This window comes from Vombatus ursinus, unplaced genomic scaffold (genome assembly GCF_900497805.2).
Source record: "Vombatus ursinus unplaced genomic scaffold, bare-nosed wombat genome assembly UNPS02014158.1, whole genome shotgun sequence".
Lineage (NCBI taxonomy): Eukaryota > Metazoa > Chordata > Mammalia > Diprotodontia > Vombatidae > Vombatus > Vombatus ursinus.
The window spans coordinates 154,423-172,133 of record NW_020953936.1 but is presented as its reverse complement, the minus strand read 5'-3'; the positions used below and the strand labels follow the sequence as shown (position 1 = coordinate 172,133).

Sequence of the window (17,711 nt, the reverse complement as noted above, 5' to 3'; positions counted from 1 at the left end):
CTAGATGAGTTCTGAACCCTCCAAAGCTTGGAGGGAAAATAGGCAGCTGTGCATTTTTCTATTAAAATTATCTTAACATTTCTTCAAAGAATATCAGTACCTAGTGTGAAAAATGATTCTCAGAGCTTCCCCACAGCCAGCCTCCTTCTGAAAAGTTCTTTAGAAAGACATTACTGATAATAAGATTACATTGAGTCTTATCTTGGTCAAACTCCCACCCAGGCCTGAATTGATTTAATATGCTCAGGTTTGGGTGGAGACAGTTTCTTCTGCCTAGATAGCCCAAGACTAGGGGTGGTATTTCCTGGTCTGGATGGCAGGATGATATCAGCCCCTACTGATTAAGATTAAGTTACCTAAGTCATGTACTCAAGACCTAATTTTAATATAGCCCACCTCCCAATGTATTGACCCATCAGAGTTGATTGGCACCCCTTGGAAATACTTACTCTTCAAAGGGCATATAACCCTGTACCCCCAAATCCCAAATGGAGCCAGTTCTGTACTGGTTCCCTTAGGAGGGCCTAGTTCTGGACTGTAATTCCCATGCAATGCATGTCAATCCAGCCTGAGAGAAATTGAAACATGGACACACACACCCTAATTTCATTTGTCTCTTTCTTAGAACAGACTCTGGGGTTTGACACTAGGAACCAGTCCTCTAGGTTCTAAATAGGGAGTAGGGTCACACTCATAAGGTGTTTTGATATAAATATGTGATGAATGAATGAATGAATGTGTAGAACTGTTTTTAAAAGTTTGGGGTGAGGAAGAAGTCTAGTTAAAATAGAGGAGTAATTCTGAGGTTGAGGAGTAGTATACTATATTTCAGTTCTAGGAGTCCTTTTTCTTTTTTCGGGGAGGCAATTGGGTTTAAGTGACTTGCCCAGGGTCACACAGCTAGTGAGTATTATGTGTCTGAAGCTGGATTTGAACTCAGGTCCTCCTGACTCCAGGGCCCATGCTCTATCCACTGCACCACCTAGCTGCCCCCTAGGAGTCCTTCTTAATGACCCTTCCCACCCCTGCCTTTCCAGTCTTCTTACATCTTACTTCCCTTGGCTTACTCTAAATAACACTTGCTTCCGTGTTCTTGTTCTTAGAGCAAGACATTCCATCTCACCCCATTCATTTTTGCTGGCTGTTCCCCCATGCCTGGAATTCTCTCCCTCCTTGTCTCCACACCTCCTGGCTTCTTCCAAATCTGAGCTAAAAAACTATTTTCTGCACAGTGCCTTTCCAATTTATCCTGTATGTGTACATGTTTATACATCCATAAATGTTGTCTCCCCCATTAGTCTGTAAGTTCCTTGAGGGCAGGAAATGACTATTTTTGCATATCTTTGTATGCCCAGAGGTGCTTAACAAATGCTTGTAGACTTTATTTGCCTCAAAGAAAAGAACACCTGCGGGTGAGAGATCAGGACTCAAATAAGAACCCCAAAATGATGATGCTTCAGAGTTCTGGGAATTGAAGGGTGTCTAATGGAGGAGAATAATAGGCCTGAAGCTCAGAAAACCTAAGCTCTGGATGGAAAGAGGGAGAAAACAGAGAAAGGAGAAAAGAGAAGTAGCCTTGTGATTTACTCTTTAGGAGTAGAAAGGAAGATATACTTTTAAAATGACTCATGCTTGGAAGTAGGAAAAAGGAGACAACATAGGACCTTCAAATACTTCCCAGAGTTCAATTTGACTGAGCATATCTTGTTTATTTACATTCCATTTCCTGGACAGAATCCATAAAATGATGTTTTATTTGGTTTGGTTTTTCTGGAATTCCCTACCAACTTTTTCCTATTTATTATGATTGATAATATCAGCTAAGGCAGCTAGGTGAAGCAGTGGATAGAGCACTGGACTCGGAATCAGGAAGGTTCATCTTCATGAGTTGAAATCTAGCCTCAGACACTTACTAGCTGTGTGATCCTGAGCAAGTCACCTAATCCTATTTGCCTCAGTTCCTCACCTGTAAAAATGAGCTGGAGAAGGAAATGGCAAACCATTCCAGTATCTTTGCTAAGAAAACCCCAAAATGGGATTTCGAACAGTAGGATGACTGAGGCAAATACAGTTAGGTGACTTATCTAGGGTCACACAGCTAATGTTGGAGGCTAGATTTGAACTCATTCAAGCCCACCACTGTGGGCTAACTTCCCCTCTATGCCACCTAGTGGCCCCAAATATCAGCTATAATTGAATACCAAAAGCCTAAAAACCACCTTTGTTTTTGCCTGAGGAAGGATCTTCTGGCTTCATTTAAATCTCATCAGTCACACCCACTAAGAGAAGATCTAAGTCAGAAACATCTTCTTTGAAGATAAGTAATTGATTTGGAAGTTCACTCAGCCTCTTAACTAATCTATTTTTGGCATCCCTTCTCCGCCTCCACCTCTGAGTCATTAAGAGACTTCCCTTCCTGGCTATTTGGTCTACAGAACAGTTCTCTTCCTCTATTACTGTGTCCACTGGTCTTTGTATCAGCTGCTACCCTGGGACTTGGATGAAGACTGGAGACATACAACTCCCATAAACCTTACAGCCATGGATTCTGCTGCAGTTGTCCTGCTAATGGGTGAGGAACCCTTAACTTTGTGGGTAACTTGATACAGACTTAGCTCAAAGGGAGGGAGGGTTGAGAAGAGTTAGTCAATTACCAACTCTAAGAGTGAGATTCTGGAGATCTGGTTCCTACATTGCATAAAGTATGAATTGTGGTCATTGATGCTCAGATTTGGGGCTGTTCAAGAAAGTACAAGGAGAAATGTTTCCTGTGTGGACACATATCAGAGAAGCCTAAAGTAAACAGAATTGAGCTGCCTTGATTCAAAATTCTCATTTCCAGAATCAAACTTTTCTTTGAAGTGTCCTATTATGATCCCGTGTTGCTACCCTCTTGTCTTACAATTTGTTGGAAAGAATTAAAAGCGAGTGAGGGGAAGGAGTAAAATCAATGGAAAGAAGAATTAAGGTGTCAAATCAACCAAACATCAATGTAATAACTTATTCTCTGGGAAAATGGATGGGCTATAATGAAAGACTGGGACACGTGGAAAGCAGTGAGAAGGGACGAAGGGACTTTTGAGAATGGGAGAGTACCTCAGGGAGTCAGGACTGAAGGGAAGGGACAAGACCCAAGCTTTCTTGCTTCTTCCCTCCCTTCTTTACTTGTTCCTTCCCTTCTACCCAAAATTATACACATTTCCCTTCATTCCCCAAAAAAAAACAAAAACAAGAAAAAGAGCCACCTTCACTCCAATCTGTTGCCCCTTTGTGTCATCATTTCATGTAGGCCCTTTCCCACCATAACCAAACTCCTTGTCTACATTCACTAACTATACTTCACCCACTCCACTCTAACTTCTTTTAATTTTACTTTCTTCACACTACTGGATTACATCTGCAGTTCTCACTTCCTCCTCTGTCCCCGCTTTCTTTTCATTTGCTTTTCTCCCAATTATTTGATTAAATCAGTTTTCTTGGTCTTCAGTAATATAATCATCAGTGGCATCAATAGCGATTCTCAGTTCTCATTCTCCACCCCTCAGCATCATTTGACATAATTAGTTGACCAGCCCCTCCTCCTAGATACTTTCTTTGGCTTCAGAGACACTGAACTCTCCATTGTTCTCTCCAGCTCTTTTCCAACAATGGATTTGGTTTGAAAAATTTTAAAGCATTAATGGTGCTTACAGTACCTACCTCACAGGGCTGTTGTGAGTTTCAAAATAGATGATGTAGATACACTTTGTAAAGGCTATAGAAAAGTGTTCAATTCATTTCCTGAGACAGTTTCCACATATACTTCCAGTCAATTTATTTGTCTTAGAGACCAAGGATGAGGAAATAAAATGGGATATTTTGTGACATAATATAGCTAGTATTTATATAGCTTTAAGGTTTACAAAACTCCTTGCAAATATTTTCTATTCCGTTTTGATCCTGATAATGATCCTAGGAGGGAGGTACTATTATTATCTTCCTTTTACAAGTGAAAAAAACTGAGGCTAACAAAAGTCAAGTGACTTACCCTCATTCACACAGCTAGTGTGAGAGATAGGATTTGAGTTTGGGTCTTTCTGATCTCAATGGGGCAGCTGAGTGGCACAGTGGATAAAGTGCCATGCCTGGAGTCAGGAAGAGCCATCTTCACGAGTTCAAATCTAGCCTCAGACACTTACTAGCTATGTGACCCTGGGTAAGTCATTTAACCCTGTCTGCCTCAGATTCTTCATCTGTAAAATGAGCTGAAGAAGGAAATGGCAAACAACTGCAGTGTCTCTGCCAAGAAAACCCCAAATGGGGTTATTAAGAGTTGGGCATGACTGAAAAACAATGAAACAACAACTTCCTGACTCCAGGTCCTGCTCATTATCTACAGTTCTACCCAGTTCCTATAAATAATAAGGTGACTTATGATGATTATCCCTTGCTGAAATAAAAACCAGACTCTGTCTATACCTTTCAGGTCCCCTTTCTTGGTTCCTACTTATCCACCCATTCACTAACTACATCAACTCCCCAAGACTCTGTACTTTGCTCTCTCTGTCTCTCTCTGTCTCTGTCTCTCTCTCCCCTCCATCTCTGTCTCTTTCTATGTATCTCTCTGTCTCTCTTCATTCTTGGCAATCTCTTCCACATCTATGATTTAAGTGATCACTCATGTGAATGATGTATCTCTAACTCCAATCTCTTCTGACCTTCAAACCTGCATTTCCAACTGCGTCTTTATCTGGTTGTTCCCACAATACCTTACTGCCTTTCCTCAAACCTATTCCTCTTAAACACTTCATTTTTGTTAGTAGCAATACCACTTCCTCAGTCACCTTGTCTCAAAATCAAAAAGGCATCTTTGATTCTTCCTCCTACATAAAATTAGTTGCCAAATCCTACTGATTCTACATTTGAAATGTCTGTCCTCCCTTTTCCTCTTTTTCCTCTTTTCTACTCCCACTGTAGTGGGAATATAGTTCAAGTATAGTTCAAGGTCTCATTACCTCTTACCTGGACTATTACTATAGCCTGCCAACCATTCTCCCTGACCCTTTTCTAATTAACCCAACAGACTGGTGCCAGACTTGTGTTCCTAATAACATTAGTATTTCCACCCTGCTCAAAAACTTTCAGTAGCCCCCTATCACCTACTGAATAAAATCTACACACCCTAGACTAACATTCAAGGCTTTCCATAATGTGATTCCAACTTAAGGTGAATATGGTACTTTTATATATAAATAACTTTATTTCAGAGGCAGCTAGGTGGCATAGTGGATAGTTCACTTGACTTTACAGTCAGAAGATGTGAGAATGTGAAGGAAGGCAAGATAGTGCCTGCTCTCAAGTAGCTCAGCCTAAAGGGGGAGAAAGGATGCAAACAACTATGTACTAAGCTATGAAAAGGATAACTCTCAGGCCATCGTGTAGCTCTGCCTCACTTAAATCCAATCCATGCACAAGTTAAGACATCACCCTCGTGATGTCATCGGTCCTTTTTGAGAACGAAGAATGAACAACAAAAACAGGATAAATTGGAAATAATCAACAAAGGAAAGACACTAGCATTAAAGAGTATTGGAAAGTCTTCCTGAAGAAGGTGAGATCTTAGCTTGAACTTGAAGGAAACCAGTAGGTAGAGAGGAGGAGAAAGGGGATTCAGGTATGGAGGACAGCCAGTGAAAATGCCCCCTGAGGATCTTGTTTGAGGAACAACAGGAGACCAGCATCACTGGGTTTCAGAGTTGGGGCGGGGAGAGTGTAAGGTATAAGGAGACTGAAACAATGAAGGGAGGGCTCAGGTTATAAAAAGACTTTGAAAACTACCCAGGATTTTCTATTTCGTCCTGTAGGTGATAGGGAGCCAATGGAGTTTATTGAGTGGGTAAGGGTGTGTGTGACATGGTCAGACTTGCATTTGAGGAAGATGGCTTCAACAGCTAGGAGGAGGTGTGACTGGAGTGAGCAGAAACCGTGGCCTCCAGGAAATTGCAACAGTCTAGGCATGAAGAAATAAGAACCTATACAGGCCAGTGGCAGGGTCAGAGGAGAGAAGAGAACAAATAAAAGAGATGTTACAAAGGTAATATCAACTGGCCTTGGCAATAAACTGGATATGCAGTGTGTATATGTGTGTGTGCATGCATGTGTGTGAATGTGTGAGTGTTTGTGTAAGAAAGAGAGACAGACAGAGAGAAAAGTAGAAAATGACACCTAGGTTGCAAGTCTAAGTGAATGGGAGGTTGATGGTATGCTCAACAGTAATAAGGAAGTTAGGAAGAAGGGAGGGTTTTGGGGGAAAGAATGATGAGATTAAAATGTTTATGGGATATGCAGGTTAAATGTCTAACAGACAGTGCGAGATTCAAGACTGGAGGACCTTTCAGAAGTTAGGGCTGCATAAGTAGACTTGACTCATCAGCACAGAGGTGATAATTGAATCCATAAGAGCTAATATGATCACCAAGTGAAATCTCTTATAGAGGGAGAAGAAAATCCAGTACAGAGCCCTATGGAACATCCACAATTAGCAGGCATGACCTGGGGTAGGGGTGGAGAACGTGTGGCCCCAAGGCCATATGTGGCCTTCTAGGTCCTTAGGTTCGGCCTTTTGATTGAATCCAAGTTTTGCAGAACAAATCCTGTTATGAAGGGGATTTGTTCTGTGAAGTTTGGGTTCAGTCAAAGGGCTGAACATGCGGCAAGGTAATCAGTTGAAAGGGTTGGGGGAGGAGAAGCCATGGAAGCTTTGAGGAAGGATGAAAAGGTTTAGAAAAGCCACCATGGTGATTGGGATAGTGATTCAATTAGGGAGGTAAAAAGGATTGCCCTGACATGGGGAGGACCTAGTTGAGGTTATGTAACAAATTTGTAGTGGACACAGTCAGAATGGTTTTGTGATTTTTCTCCAGCTTCTTTTAGTGAGCAAAAGTGGCAGATAGATGGTGGAAGTGATGCAAAGCTGAGGCTTGGCAGAGCAAGATCAGTGATATGATAAGGGTGCAAGGGACTCAAGAATAGGACAGTATAGGGTTGAGCTGGTTCACAAAGGGGCCAAGTTGGAGAAGGAGGAAGAGTATAACTAGTGCTGGAGCGATGGCCTAGGAAAGGACTGAGGAGTCCAAGGATTTGAGGTCCTGGTGTGGACAAAGAACAGGGTTTGGGTTGCAATGCAAAGGGAGAGGTGGAATAATACTAGATTGTACTCAGATAAGAGAATCTCAGATTTCATGAACATGGAATTACCTCCACCAATGCAGATCACAGCACAAGTTATACAATGTACCATCCAATAGTTATTTTTGGACAAGTCATCTTCCTAAGTAAATTACATAAGCTACACAAATTCAGGAAGTGAGTCTTACCTTTGAAACCTAGCAAAGTGCCTCACACATAATGGATATTTAGTTTTTATTGGGTTGAGTTGAATTGAATTAAGTAACTGACCAAATAAGAGTAAGGAAAATAAATTCCTCTCTGGCTGTTCTCTCAACAAGAGACTTCATCTCCCCACTCTGGGCATTTTCATTGGCTGCTCTTATTATCCCCCATGCTTGCTCTCCTTTCCTCTCTCCACCTCCTGGCTTCCTTCAAGTCCCAGCTAAAATCCCAGCTTCTGTAGGAAGTCTCTCCCAATCCCCCTTAACTCTAGCACCTCCTGTCTGTTGATTATTTCTAATCTTTCTGTTTGTAACTAACTATTTTCATGTTGTCTTTCTCATTAGACACTAAGCTCTTTGAGAGCAGAGACTCATCTTCTGGCTTTCTTTGAATCCCCAGCATTTAGGACAGTGCCTGCCACATGTTTATTGACTCACTGTTTTACCCTCCTCCCTTCAGCTTTAGCCTCTTCTCATGGATTCAACCTGGACACAGACCATCCTACAATTTTCCAGTCAGATGGAGCTGAGTTTGGGCGCACTGTGGTCCTGTATGAGGGTTCCCGGTAAGGGTGTGGGTACAACACAATCTGGAGGTGGCTTAGTCTAACAACTATGTGGCCCAGTGGATAGAGAGCTGCACCTGGAATCAGGAAGACTTCAGTTCAAAGCCAGCCTCAGATATTTACTAGATGTGTGACCCTGGGCAAGTCACTTACCTTCTGTTTGCCTTAGTTTCCTCAATTGTAAAATGTGAGAAATCATAACACCTACCTTGTAGGGTTATTCTGAGGACCAAATGAAATAATCATTATAAAGTACCTGGCACACAGTAGGTGCTATATACTTATTCCTCCCTTTTCCCTTCCATGTGCCTTCATCCTCCCCAGTATTCTCTTCTTTCTATTCTTTTATTCTGGGAGGTAGGAAACAGTCACAAGCAGCCTTGTCTCTATACTGGAATTGGCAACGGTCTCAAAATGATATTAGGAGTTCCTAGTAATTCTCCCCTCTTAAGTATGCAAACTTTCTTTCTTGATGTAATTCACATCTCTCAGGGTGATGCAGCTTTCTCCTCCAAGGTGTCTATTCTAGCTCATCCTAATAATGAGAGTTCTTCTGTGACTCTCTTCTGCCCCCATGATAAGCACTCAGTTTCCACTTCTTCCCACAGCCTGGTGGTAGGAGCCCCCTTGGAGAGGACATCTCCTAACCAAACAGGGCAACTCTACAACTGTGAATATGGCATTGGGAGTTGTGAGGCCATCCCCATGCAGAGTAAGTAAAGGCTCTTATCCTGGGAGCACACCCTGGATCCTGCTTTCTGCTCCTAACTCTTTACATAGCTATCCTGTTCTCCAGCCTTTGCTTTGTTTCAGAGACTTGATGTCCCTACTGGAATTTAGGTTTTCTGCTTTTCATAACTTAATTCATCAGCCTCCTGCTGCCTCTGCACACTGCCCCTACTCCAACCCCTCTCCCCCCACCCCCGCCAGGTGTCTTTCTTTTGTCTTTAAGTTTTTTTCTATTTTATTTTTATTTTATGGAATAAAATAGGCATTTTCATAATATAGTATAATAAAGATGATTGCATATGAAAGTGCAGATCTGTAATGTACAACTCGCTATTCCTTTTAAATATATAATATAGTTATCATATAAATTTCTCTTTTTCCCCTTTTTTTTTCCTTCCCCCCACTCCTGCCCTACAGACGGCTATACACAAATATGTATATACAGTTATCCCTTCCACATTACTGGGGTTAGGGGCATGACTCCCCCTTACTCTGGAAAATCCATGTAAATTTTTTTTGCCCTCCCTTTGCATCAGAGAAGAAGCCTGAATTTTTCTCTTTTTCTTTTATGGGGAGCTCACAGTACCTTTCACCTTGTAAAATTTGGGCTAAGTATTTGGCCATAGGCTCTGTGTTATCTGTTGGCCTTTGTGTGTCATCTGTGGCTTCCACAAAACTCCCTAAAATTCCCATTTAATTTCTTATGCTGACCCATGATATATAAAAACTGTGATGGGGAAGGTCACAATATGGAAGAGATAACTGTACGTGTAAAATCATTCTATACATACTTCTATTTACCAGTTCTTCCTCTAGATGCAGATAGCGTCTTCATAGGTCCTTTGTAGTTAATTTGGGTATTTATAATAGTCAAAATGGCTTATTCGCTCAAAATTGTTTTGAAACAATATTGCTGTTACTGTATACAGCATTCTCTTGGTTCTGCTTATTGTCTTTCCTTTGATTTCCCAGACTCTGTACATGTTTCAGGAAGACAGGACTTTTACTCCAGTCCTCTTCTTTTACAGATGAGAAAACTGAGACCTAGAGGGATTAAATAACTTGTTCAAGGTCACACAGGTGGCAGAACTGGGACTTGAACCTTTGTACTACAAATCTATTATGCTTTCTCCTGTACTATACACTATCGTGACCTAAAGCTGAAGCATGCTCCACCATAGCTCCCCACAGGGCTGTGCTAAGTCCAAAGGGGTGACTCCTCTCAGCCCTACGTACCCTATATATGTATAACTATGCATGCATGTGTCTCTCCAGTCCCTCTAGAGGCAGTGAACATGTCCCTGGGTCTCTCTCTGACAGCTGGTAGAAACCCTTCACAGATTCTGGTGAGTTGGGCTGGGTCACAGGAGGGTAATGGGGCCCTGGAGGGAAGGAAGAGGTTGGGACTGGGAGACACAATGTCTGCATGTGGAAACAGAGCTCAGGTGGAACCCCTGGGACCTAGCAGACCCTCAAACCCTTCTTTTGGCTACTTAGGCCTGTGGACCTACAGTACATCAAGCCTGCGGGGTGAACACTTACATGAAAGGTTTCTGCTTTGTGTTGGGTTCAAATCTGCAGCAACGTCAGAAGTTCCCACCAGCCCTCCAACGTAAGTCACTAGGTGGAGACTGTGTAAGAAGATATGAGCTGGGATGCTTCTGACGAGGAGGGGGATGGGAAGAATACTCAGATCACCAATTCATAGAACAAGCATTTATTAAGCTCCTACTATGTATCCTATGCTCTGCGTTTCATGCTGAGGATAAATGACAAAAAACAAGGCAGTCTTTACCCTCAAGGGGCTTAGATTCTATTGGAGAGAAACATGTACAGAAAAGTAAATAGTCAATATGGGCAAAGTTAAAATACTGCATAACTTCAGGGGAGGGGGGTAGGTCATTAATAACCAGGTGATCAGGATAGCCTCAGGGTGGAGGGGATACCTGAGCTGAGCCTTAAAAGAAACCATGGGGGGGGCAGCTAGGTGGCTCAGGGGATAGAGCTCTGGCCTTGGAGTTAGGAGGACCTGAGTTAAAATCTGGCCTCAGACCCTTGACACTTACTAGTGTGACCCTGAGCGAGTCACTTAACCCCAATTGCCTCAGCAACAAAACAAAAAACAAATTAAAAAAAAAACAACATGGAGGTGATCAAGGCAGAGATGAGAAAGAAGCACATTCCAGGCATAAGAGAGAGACTCTACAAAGGCATCTAGAAGAAGGTTGGAATGTCTTGTTTGGCGAATCAATAGGCATTTATTAAGCCATTATTATGTGTTAGATCTTGTGCTAAAGATTGGGGAAACAAAGGCAAAAATGAGCTCACATTCTAATGGAAGGAACAGCCTACAAAGAAATATATATACAAGAGATGTACAGTGTAAATGAAAGGTAATTTCAGAAAGAAGAGGGGGGGGAGGGAATAAGCATTTATTAAGCACCTACTATGTGCCAGGAGCTTTGCAAATATTACAGTAGAAGAAACTGAGGCAAACAGAGGTTAAGTGACTTTCCCAGGACATAGCTAGCAATTATCTGAGGCTGTATTTGAATTCAGGTCTTCCTGTCTCCAGGCAGAGCATTCTATCCACTGTACCACCCTACCTGCCTGGAGGAGAGGGAGAGGACAGAACAAGGTTGAGAACAAGGTTGGAACAAGAAGGCCAATTTGGCTGTAACATAGATTAATGAAGATCATAGTTCTGGATGAATGGGACTCTATGAAGATAGAGAGGAAATACTAGGAGAGTAGGAGTTACTTGCCTGAGGCTTGATTAAATTTCACCAGATTGCTCTGTAATTTGAATGGACTGGGCAGCATCTGATAGGGACGGTGTTATTGTTGTGCAGTCTGTGTCCAACTCTTTGAGATCCCATGGACCATAATGTGGCAGGCCCTTCTATCCTCCACTATCTCTCCAAGTCTGTCCAAGTTCACGTTCATTGTTTCCCTGACTCTATCTATCGATTTTATCCTCTGCCATCCCCTTCTCCTTTTGCCTTCAGTCTTTTCCATCATCATCTAATGGGTCCCATCTTCTCATTATGTGGTCAAAATACTTAAGCAGTGGTATTTGATTTTCTGATGAATAACCTGAATTAATTTCTTTAAATATTAACTGATTTGATCTCCTTGGTGAAGTGTGCAGTAAGATTAGAGAATATGTGTCTATAGGGATGGGGAGAGAATGAGGCAAACTGTTGCAGTAGCAATGTGCTGATCCAGATGGATAGCTGGGAAGTGGACCTCCATCTGCCTTTCATGAGCAACAGATCATAGATTTAAAGCTTGAAGGGACCTTAGGGGCCATCCCATCATTCTATAGGTCATGACACTCATGCTTAATATACATGTCACGGACTGACAAGAACAAGATACTTTTGGGTTTGACATTTAACTAAGGCAGCCAGACAAAGGTATCCAATCAAGTTTGGAAGAATCAATCAATACAGAGTATCTGACAAGCTTTGGTCCCATCACCACTATCTGAGCCCCAGCCAGATTACGGAGAATGCACTGCACATTTCATGATTTGTAATATTTTCCACTTAGAGATCATCCCTTCCAAGGTCAAAGAGGCCCTTGGTACCCCCAGGGAATGTAAGTTCTTTGTGGAAAAGGACTGTTTCCCCTTTGTTTTTATACCCAGAACCTATGTAGCACAGTGTTTCATATATGGTGGGCCCTTGAAGAAAGAGAAGGAACCCCTCCCATTGTGATGAGGGGGCTTCCCTTGTGCTTTGGAAGGGATTGAAGGATCCCTGCAGTGACGAGGGGCAAGGAGCAGAGAATGGAGCAGGTTCCTGTATTTGGATGGGTGGGAAGAGCCCTGAAATTGAAAGGGGAAGTTATAGGGCCATATTCTGGGTGTTTAGAGATGACCTACCTGTTGGTAGGGGGAAGAAACCCCAAAAGAGAAATGAGGGAACTAAAATGGAAAAGTGGGCTAGATTTGGTGTTAGAGGACCTGGGTTCAAATCATAGCTCTGATACTACCTATGAGATCATGGAATAAGTGATTTTCTCAGGAATTTTTGCTTTATCTGTAAAATGTAGAAGTTGAAGGCCCCTTCCATCTACAATCCTATTTTTTTTTTCTGATTGGGAATTGCAGGGGCCTGGAGAATGTATTGTAGTGCTAGTGTGAGAATGAGGGCAAGTGAGTGTTATTGCTGTTAAGTTGTTTAGTGTATCCTATTCTTTGTGATCCCATTTTTTATGGATTTTTGACAAAGATACTGGAGTGGTTTGCCATTTCCTTCTCCAGGGTCCCTATTTTGCAGTTGAGGAAATAGAGGCAAACAGAGGTTAAGTGACCTGCCAAGGGTCACACAGCTAGTAAGTGTCTGAAGCTGAATTTGAACTCAGGTCTTCCTGACTCCAGATCCAACACTCTATCCACTGAGCCACCTAGCTGGGAAGTGAATAGCCCCAGTGAAATGGGCATGATGATAAGGATGACTATAGCAATGATAGTACATATTTATTTGGCGCGTTAAGGGATACAAAATGTTATCTCATTTGATACTTTCTTACCATTCTTCTCTCTTCCAGAGTGCCCCAAACAAGGCAATGATATCGCTTTCCTGATTGATGGCTCTGGCAGCATTTCTGACTCTGACTTCAAGAAAATGAAAAACTTTGTGAAGGCTGTGATGAGCCAGTTTGATAAGCCTGCAACACAGGTGAGCAGCTGGGACAGATTGGCTGGGTTTGGCTATGTGCAGGGAAGCCCAGGGACACAAACTAGGGAGCACATTAGATAGGCAAGTATCGAGACATGTAGGAAGACCTTCCTTCTCAGCTTTCCGTTCTGTTGTTGGTATCATATAGGTGATCACTGTCGACTCCATACATCTTACCTATGCACACTCCTTATCCCTGGTCTTGGGGCTCTCCTTCTACCAACCAGACCACTCGTCAGTCTTCTTTGCTAGATCCTCATTCAGATTATGCCCTCTAAACATAGGTGTACACCTCTCCTTCTATACAGCTCTGCTTGGGATCTCAACAGCTCCCGAGGATTTAATTACAATTGTCTCCATGCTGATAATTCTCAAAGCAGCCTATCCTGCCCTAAACTCTCTTCAACCACCAATTTCACATCTCCGGTTGCCTTTCAGACATCTCAAACTGGATGTCCAGTAGACATCTTAAACTCAACACATCCAAAACCACAAACTAATTATCTATCCTCCTAAATGTTCCCTCCACCCCCATACCTTCCCTATTACCTTTGAGGGCAACACCATCTTCCCAGTACTTTAGGCTTGAAACCTAGGTGTCATCTTCAACTCCTCACTATCTAGTGCTGCTCCCCCCCACCCCCACCCCATCCAATCTGTTGCCAAGGCCTATTGATTTCACTTTTGCAACATATCTCAAATACACCCACTTCTCTCTTCTGACACTGTTACCACTCTAGTGCAGGTCCTTATTACCTCATGCCTGGACTGTTGCAAATAGCCTGCTGGAAAGTCTGCTTGCCTGAAGTATCTCCCCACTTCAGTCCATCCCTCTATCTGAATTGATAGCCACCAAAGTGATTTTTCTAAATCCCAGATCCCATTATGTCATTCCCCTACTCAATAAACTTTCAGTGGCTACCTCCAGGATCAAATTCAAAATCCTTTTTGGGGGGTTCAAAGCCCTATATAGCCTAATCCCCTCCTATCTTTCCAGTCTTCTCACACCTTACTTCCCACCATATTCATATAGAACGTGTCCAATGACAAAGGCCTTCTTCCATGAACAAGACACTCCATCTCCCAGCTCCAGGAATTTTCTCTGGCTATTTCCAGAATGCCTAGAATGTTCCCACTCCTCATCTCTGCCTACTGCCTGCCTGGATTTCTTTAAGACCCAGCTAAAATCCCATCTTCTACTGGAAATCTTTCGAATACCTCTTACTTCTAGTGCCTTTCTTTTTTTAATTACTTTCTACTTATCATATATATAGCTTGTTGGTATGTTGTCCATTAGATTGTAAGGACAGGGACTGTCTTTTACCTCATTTTGTACCTCCAGTGTTTAGCACAGTGCCTGACATGTAGTAGATGTTTAATAAATGTTGACTGACTGATCCAGCTGTATTTCCTTCACCATCCAACTTTCTTGTGGGAGTAGTGAACAGAGGACAATCATTGTTGACTCAAAATACCCACACACACACATACTCCCAGCCTCACCATCCTGCTTCCTTATGGGAATTTCAAACAGAGTGATCTCAGGGGCTTTTTCCCCACAGTTTTCCCTGATGCAGTTTGCAAGCAGTTTCTGGAAACATTTTACCTTTGATACATTCATGAAGAGTCATAATCCTAGAAAGCTGGTGGATAGTATTTCTCAACTGACTGGAGTGACAAAAACCGCCACAGCCATCGGAAAAGTGGTGTAAGTCCCCTTCTTCTGACACTGTTCTGGCATGGGTGCCTCACTCTCTGCTGAGAGGGTCCAGGGGACACATTGGAGTGAGAGACGCCCACGTCTTGACAGGAAGAAGCAGCGCTGGGAAAGAGGGGGAGGAGAAACTAAAAAGACCACTTTCCTAAGAGTATTTCTGGCTCTTTTCCTGAACCATAGCATAGCACTGAATCCTTATTCAGGACCAGACCTCCTTTGTTTTGTTTAGAAGAGCTGAATGATTCAGCCTCAGATATACAATGCCTAGTATTGGTTCTTTCCTCCCAGTCTTGGTTATGTTTCGGAGCTGAACTATAAGTGAACTCCGTCTCTTCCCTCCCTGGAGCAGCTACTTCCTGCTCATTCTTTCCCTGGGGCCAGCTATATTTGTGGACTTAATGAGTTTTGTTTCCTAGGGTCAGTCTCAATGGGAATGAACTCCATGAGACCTTGGCCCTCTTTCTTCCCTGGGCAGAAAGGAACTCTTTCAGAAATCAAGCGGAGCACGAGAAGATACAACTAAGATCCTCATTGTCATCACAGATGGAGAGAAATATGGAGACTTGCTGGAATACAAAGATGTCATCCCCATGGCAGATGAAGCAGGAATAATCCGATATGCAATTGGGGTACAGAGGGGCCTCAATCTCTACAATTTCTTTTCTTTTCTTTCTTTCTTTCTTTCTTTTTTTACTTTTTTTTTTTGGCTAGGCAATGGGATTAAGTGACTTGCCCAGGGTCACACACCTAGTGTTACGTGTGTGAGGTCAGATTTGAACTCAGGTCCTCCTGACTCCAGGGCTGGTGCCCTATCCACGGCCCCACCTAGCTGCCCCCGCCCCAATTTCTTTTCTATCCAGTCATGCATAGCTTGTCTTTCACGCCTTTTTTTTTTCCCAAAAAGGGGGCAGCTTCTTCCTCTCTGCATGTGCTCCAGTGGTAATGTCCTCCATCAAGCACAACTTCCCTTTCATCTCTCACCAACCCTCCTGCTCTCAAGATGTAAACCTTGTCCTAACGTGGAAGACAATGAGAGTTTTTCTCCTCAGAACTTCCTGGGGTAAGGACATTTTCCATGTAGCTCTAACCCTCTTTTTCCTGGCTGAAGGTGGGAAAAGCCTTTGATGATTGGAAGTCCAAACAAGAACTAGATGAAATAGCATCAAAACCTTCCAAGGATCATGTATTCTGGGTTGACAACTTTGAAGCACTCAGTAGTATTCAAAACCAGCTGAAAGAGAAGATCTTTGCCATTGAGGGTAAGTCAGAGCCCCAGTCCTGAGCCCTTAAAATGTTTTTTTACTCCCCAAACCTATCTCCCATGCTATAGGAAACTTGTCTCCAGTCCAACTTTCCTCCCTAGGCAACTATGTGACACAGCAAATAGAGTGATAGTTCTGGAGTCAGAAAGACCTGAATTCAAATCCATCCTCAGACATTTACTAGTTGTGTGAGCCTGGGCAAGTCACTTAACCTCTGTTTGTCTCGATTTCCTCCTCTGTTAAATGGAGATCATAATAGCTCCTGTTTCCCAGGATTGTTGTAAGGATCAAATGAGATATTTGTAGAGAGCCCAATACAGTTCCTAGAATAGAGTAGGTGCTTAAAAAATGCTTGTTTCGTTCCTTCCCTGCAAAATATATAAAGATACTGCATTCCGTGTCCTGGCTATTATACTCTGAACACTCCAAAAGTTCATGCCCTTCTCTATTGACTATCCAAACTCCTTCTTTCAACCAAAAACTGAAGTATCTTTACTCTTCACAGGTACCAAGTCTATGGACACTATCTCCTTCCAACAAGAAATGTCTCAGGAGGGTTTCAGTGCTGCATTTACATCTGTGAGTGGATCCCTCACTAGGGCAGGGTGACAAAGGGGAGAGGGGAGGGAGAAGGGAAAAGCAGAAAGGAAGATCAAAGCCCAGAAGAAAGCTGTTAAATCAGTGACAGGCACTTCTGTTTGGGATGCCCCATTCTCCAAATTTCCTCAGCTCTGAAAAGTTTTCTCCCAGGAAGGGCCAGTCCTTGGAGCTGTGGGGACGTTTGACTGGTCAGGTGGTGCCTTCTTGTACTCCCTAACTGGAAGTGCCATCTTTATCAAGACATCCAATATAGATAAGAACATGAATGACGCTTACCTGGGTATGTGAGGAGGGGATGGGGAAGGAGAAGGGAGCAAACGGTATGGGAGTGGGGGGTGGGAAGGCTCTTGTTTCTGGGAAGAGATTGGTTTGGGGAGGAACGTCGAGAAGGCAGAAGGTAAGAGACATAAGGAAAAGACTGAGATCCATTGGGGCTTTGTCTTTTCAGGTTATTCTACTGAGGCATTCACTTGGAATGGGGCTCAAAGCCTTGTCCTGGGAGCCCCTCGATACCAGCACGTTGGGAAAGTCGTGATCTTTGTGAATACTTATAGAACCTGGGTGCAGAAGGCTGAGGTCAAAGGGACACAGGTGAAAAACTAAGAACCTGGGATTATAAAAAAGAGAGGGCAGTTCTATGAAAAGAGAAACGGTGTAGTGTATGAGAGAGAGCACTCTAGGTATTGAGTGGGATTCTAAAAAAGACTCTTGTACCTGGGAGACACAGGGATTATAATTGCTTCTTTCCTCTATGGCCAGAGGGAAATGTGATTTCAGCC

General features: G+C 42.8%; 1 protein-coding gene across 1 annotated transcript in view; it reads left to right on the top strand.

The window, feature by feature from the left end:
• Positions 1-2,435: 2,435 nt before the first annotated feature.
• LOC114040847 (integrin alpha-X-like) overlaps positions 2,436-17,711 on the top strand; it is a 38,329-nt gene continuing 23,053 nt past the window's right edge. Inside the window, exons 1-12 of the mRNA XM_027859057.1 lie at positions 2,436-2,572; positions 7,831-7,936; positions 8,545-8,648; positions 9,941-10,011; positions 10,163-10,277; positions 13,223-13,353; positions 14,916-15,061; positions 15,546-15,699; positions 16,179-16,329; positions 16,838-16,911; positions 17,083-17,212; positions 17,381-17,523. Of these exons, the coding sequence (XP_027714858.1) occupies positions 2,542-2,572; positions 7,831-7,936; positions 8,545-8,648; positions 9,941-10,011; positions 10,163-10,277; positions 13,223-13,353; positions 14,916-15,061; positions 15,546-15,699; positions 16,179-16,329; positions 16,838-16,911; positions 17,083-17,212; positions 17,381-17,523 (1,356 nt within the window). The 5' untranslated portion in view covers positions 2,436-2,541. The remainder of the gene's footprint in view (positions 2,573-7,830; positions 7,937-8,544; positions 8,649-9,940; positions 10,012-10,162; positions 10,278-13,222; positions 13,354-14,915; positions 15,062-15,545; positions 15,700-16,178; positions 16,330-16,837; positions 16,912-17,082; positions 17,213-17,380; positions 17,524-17,711) is intronic.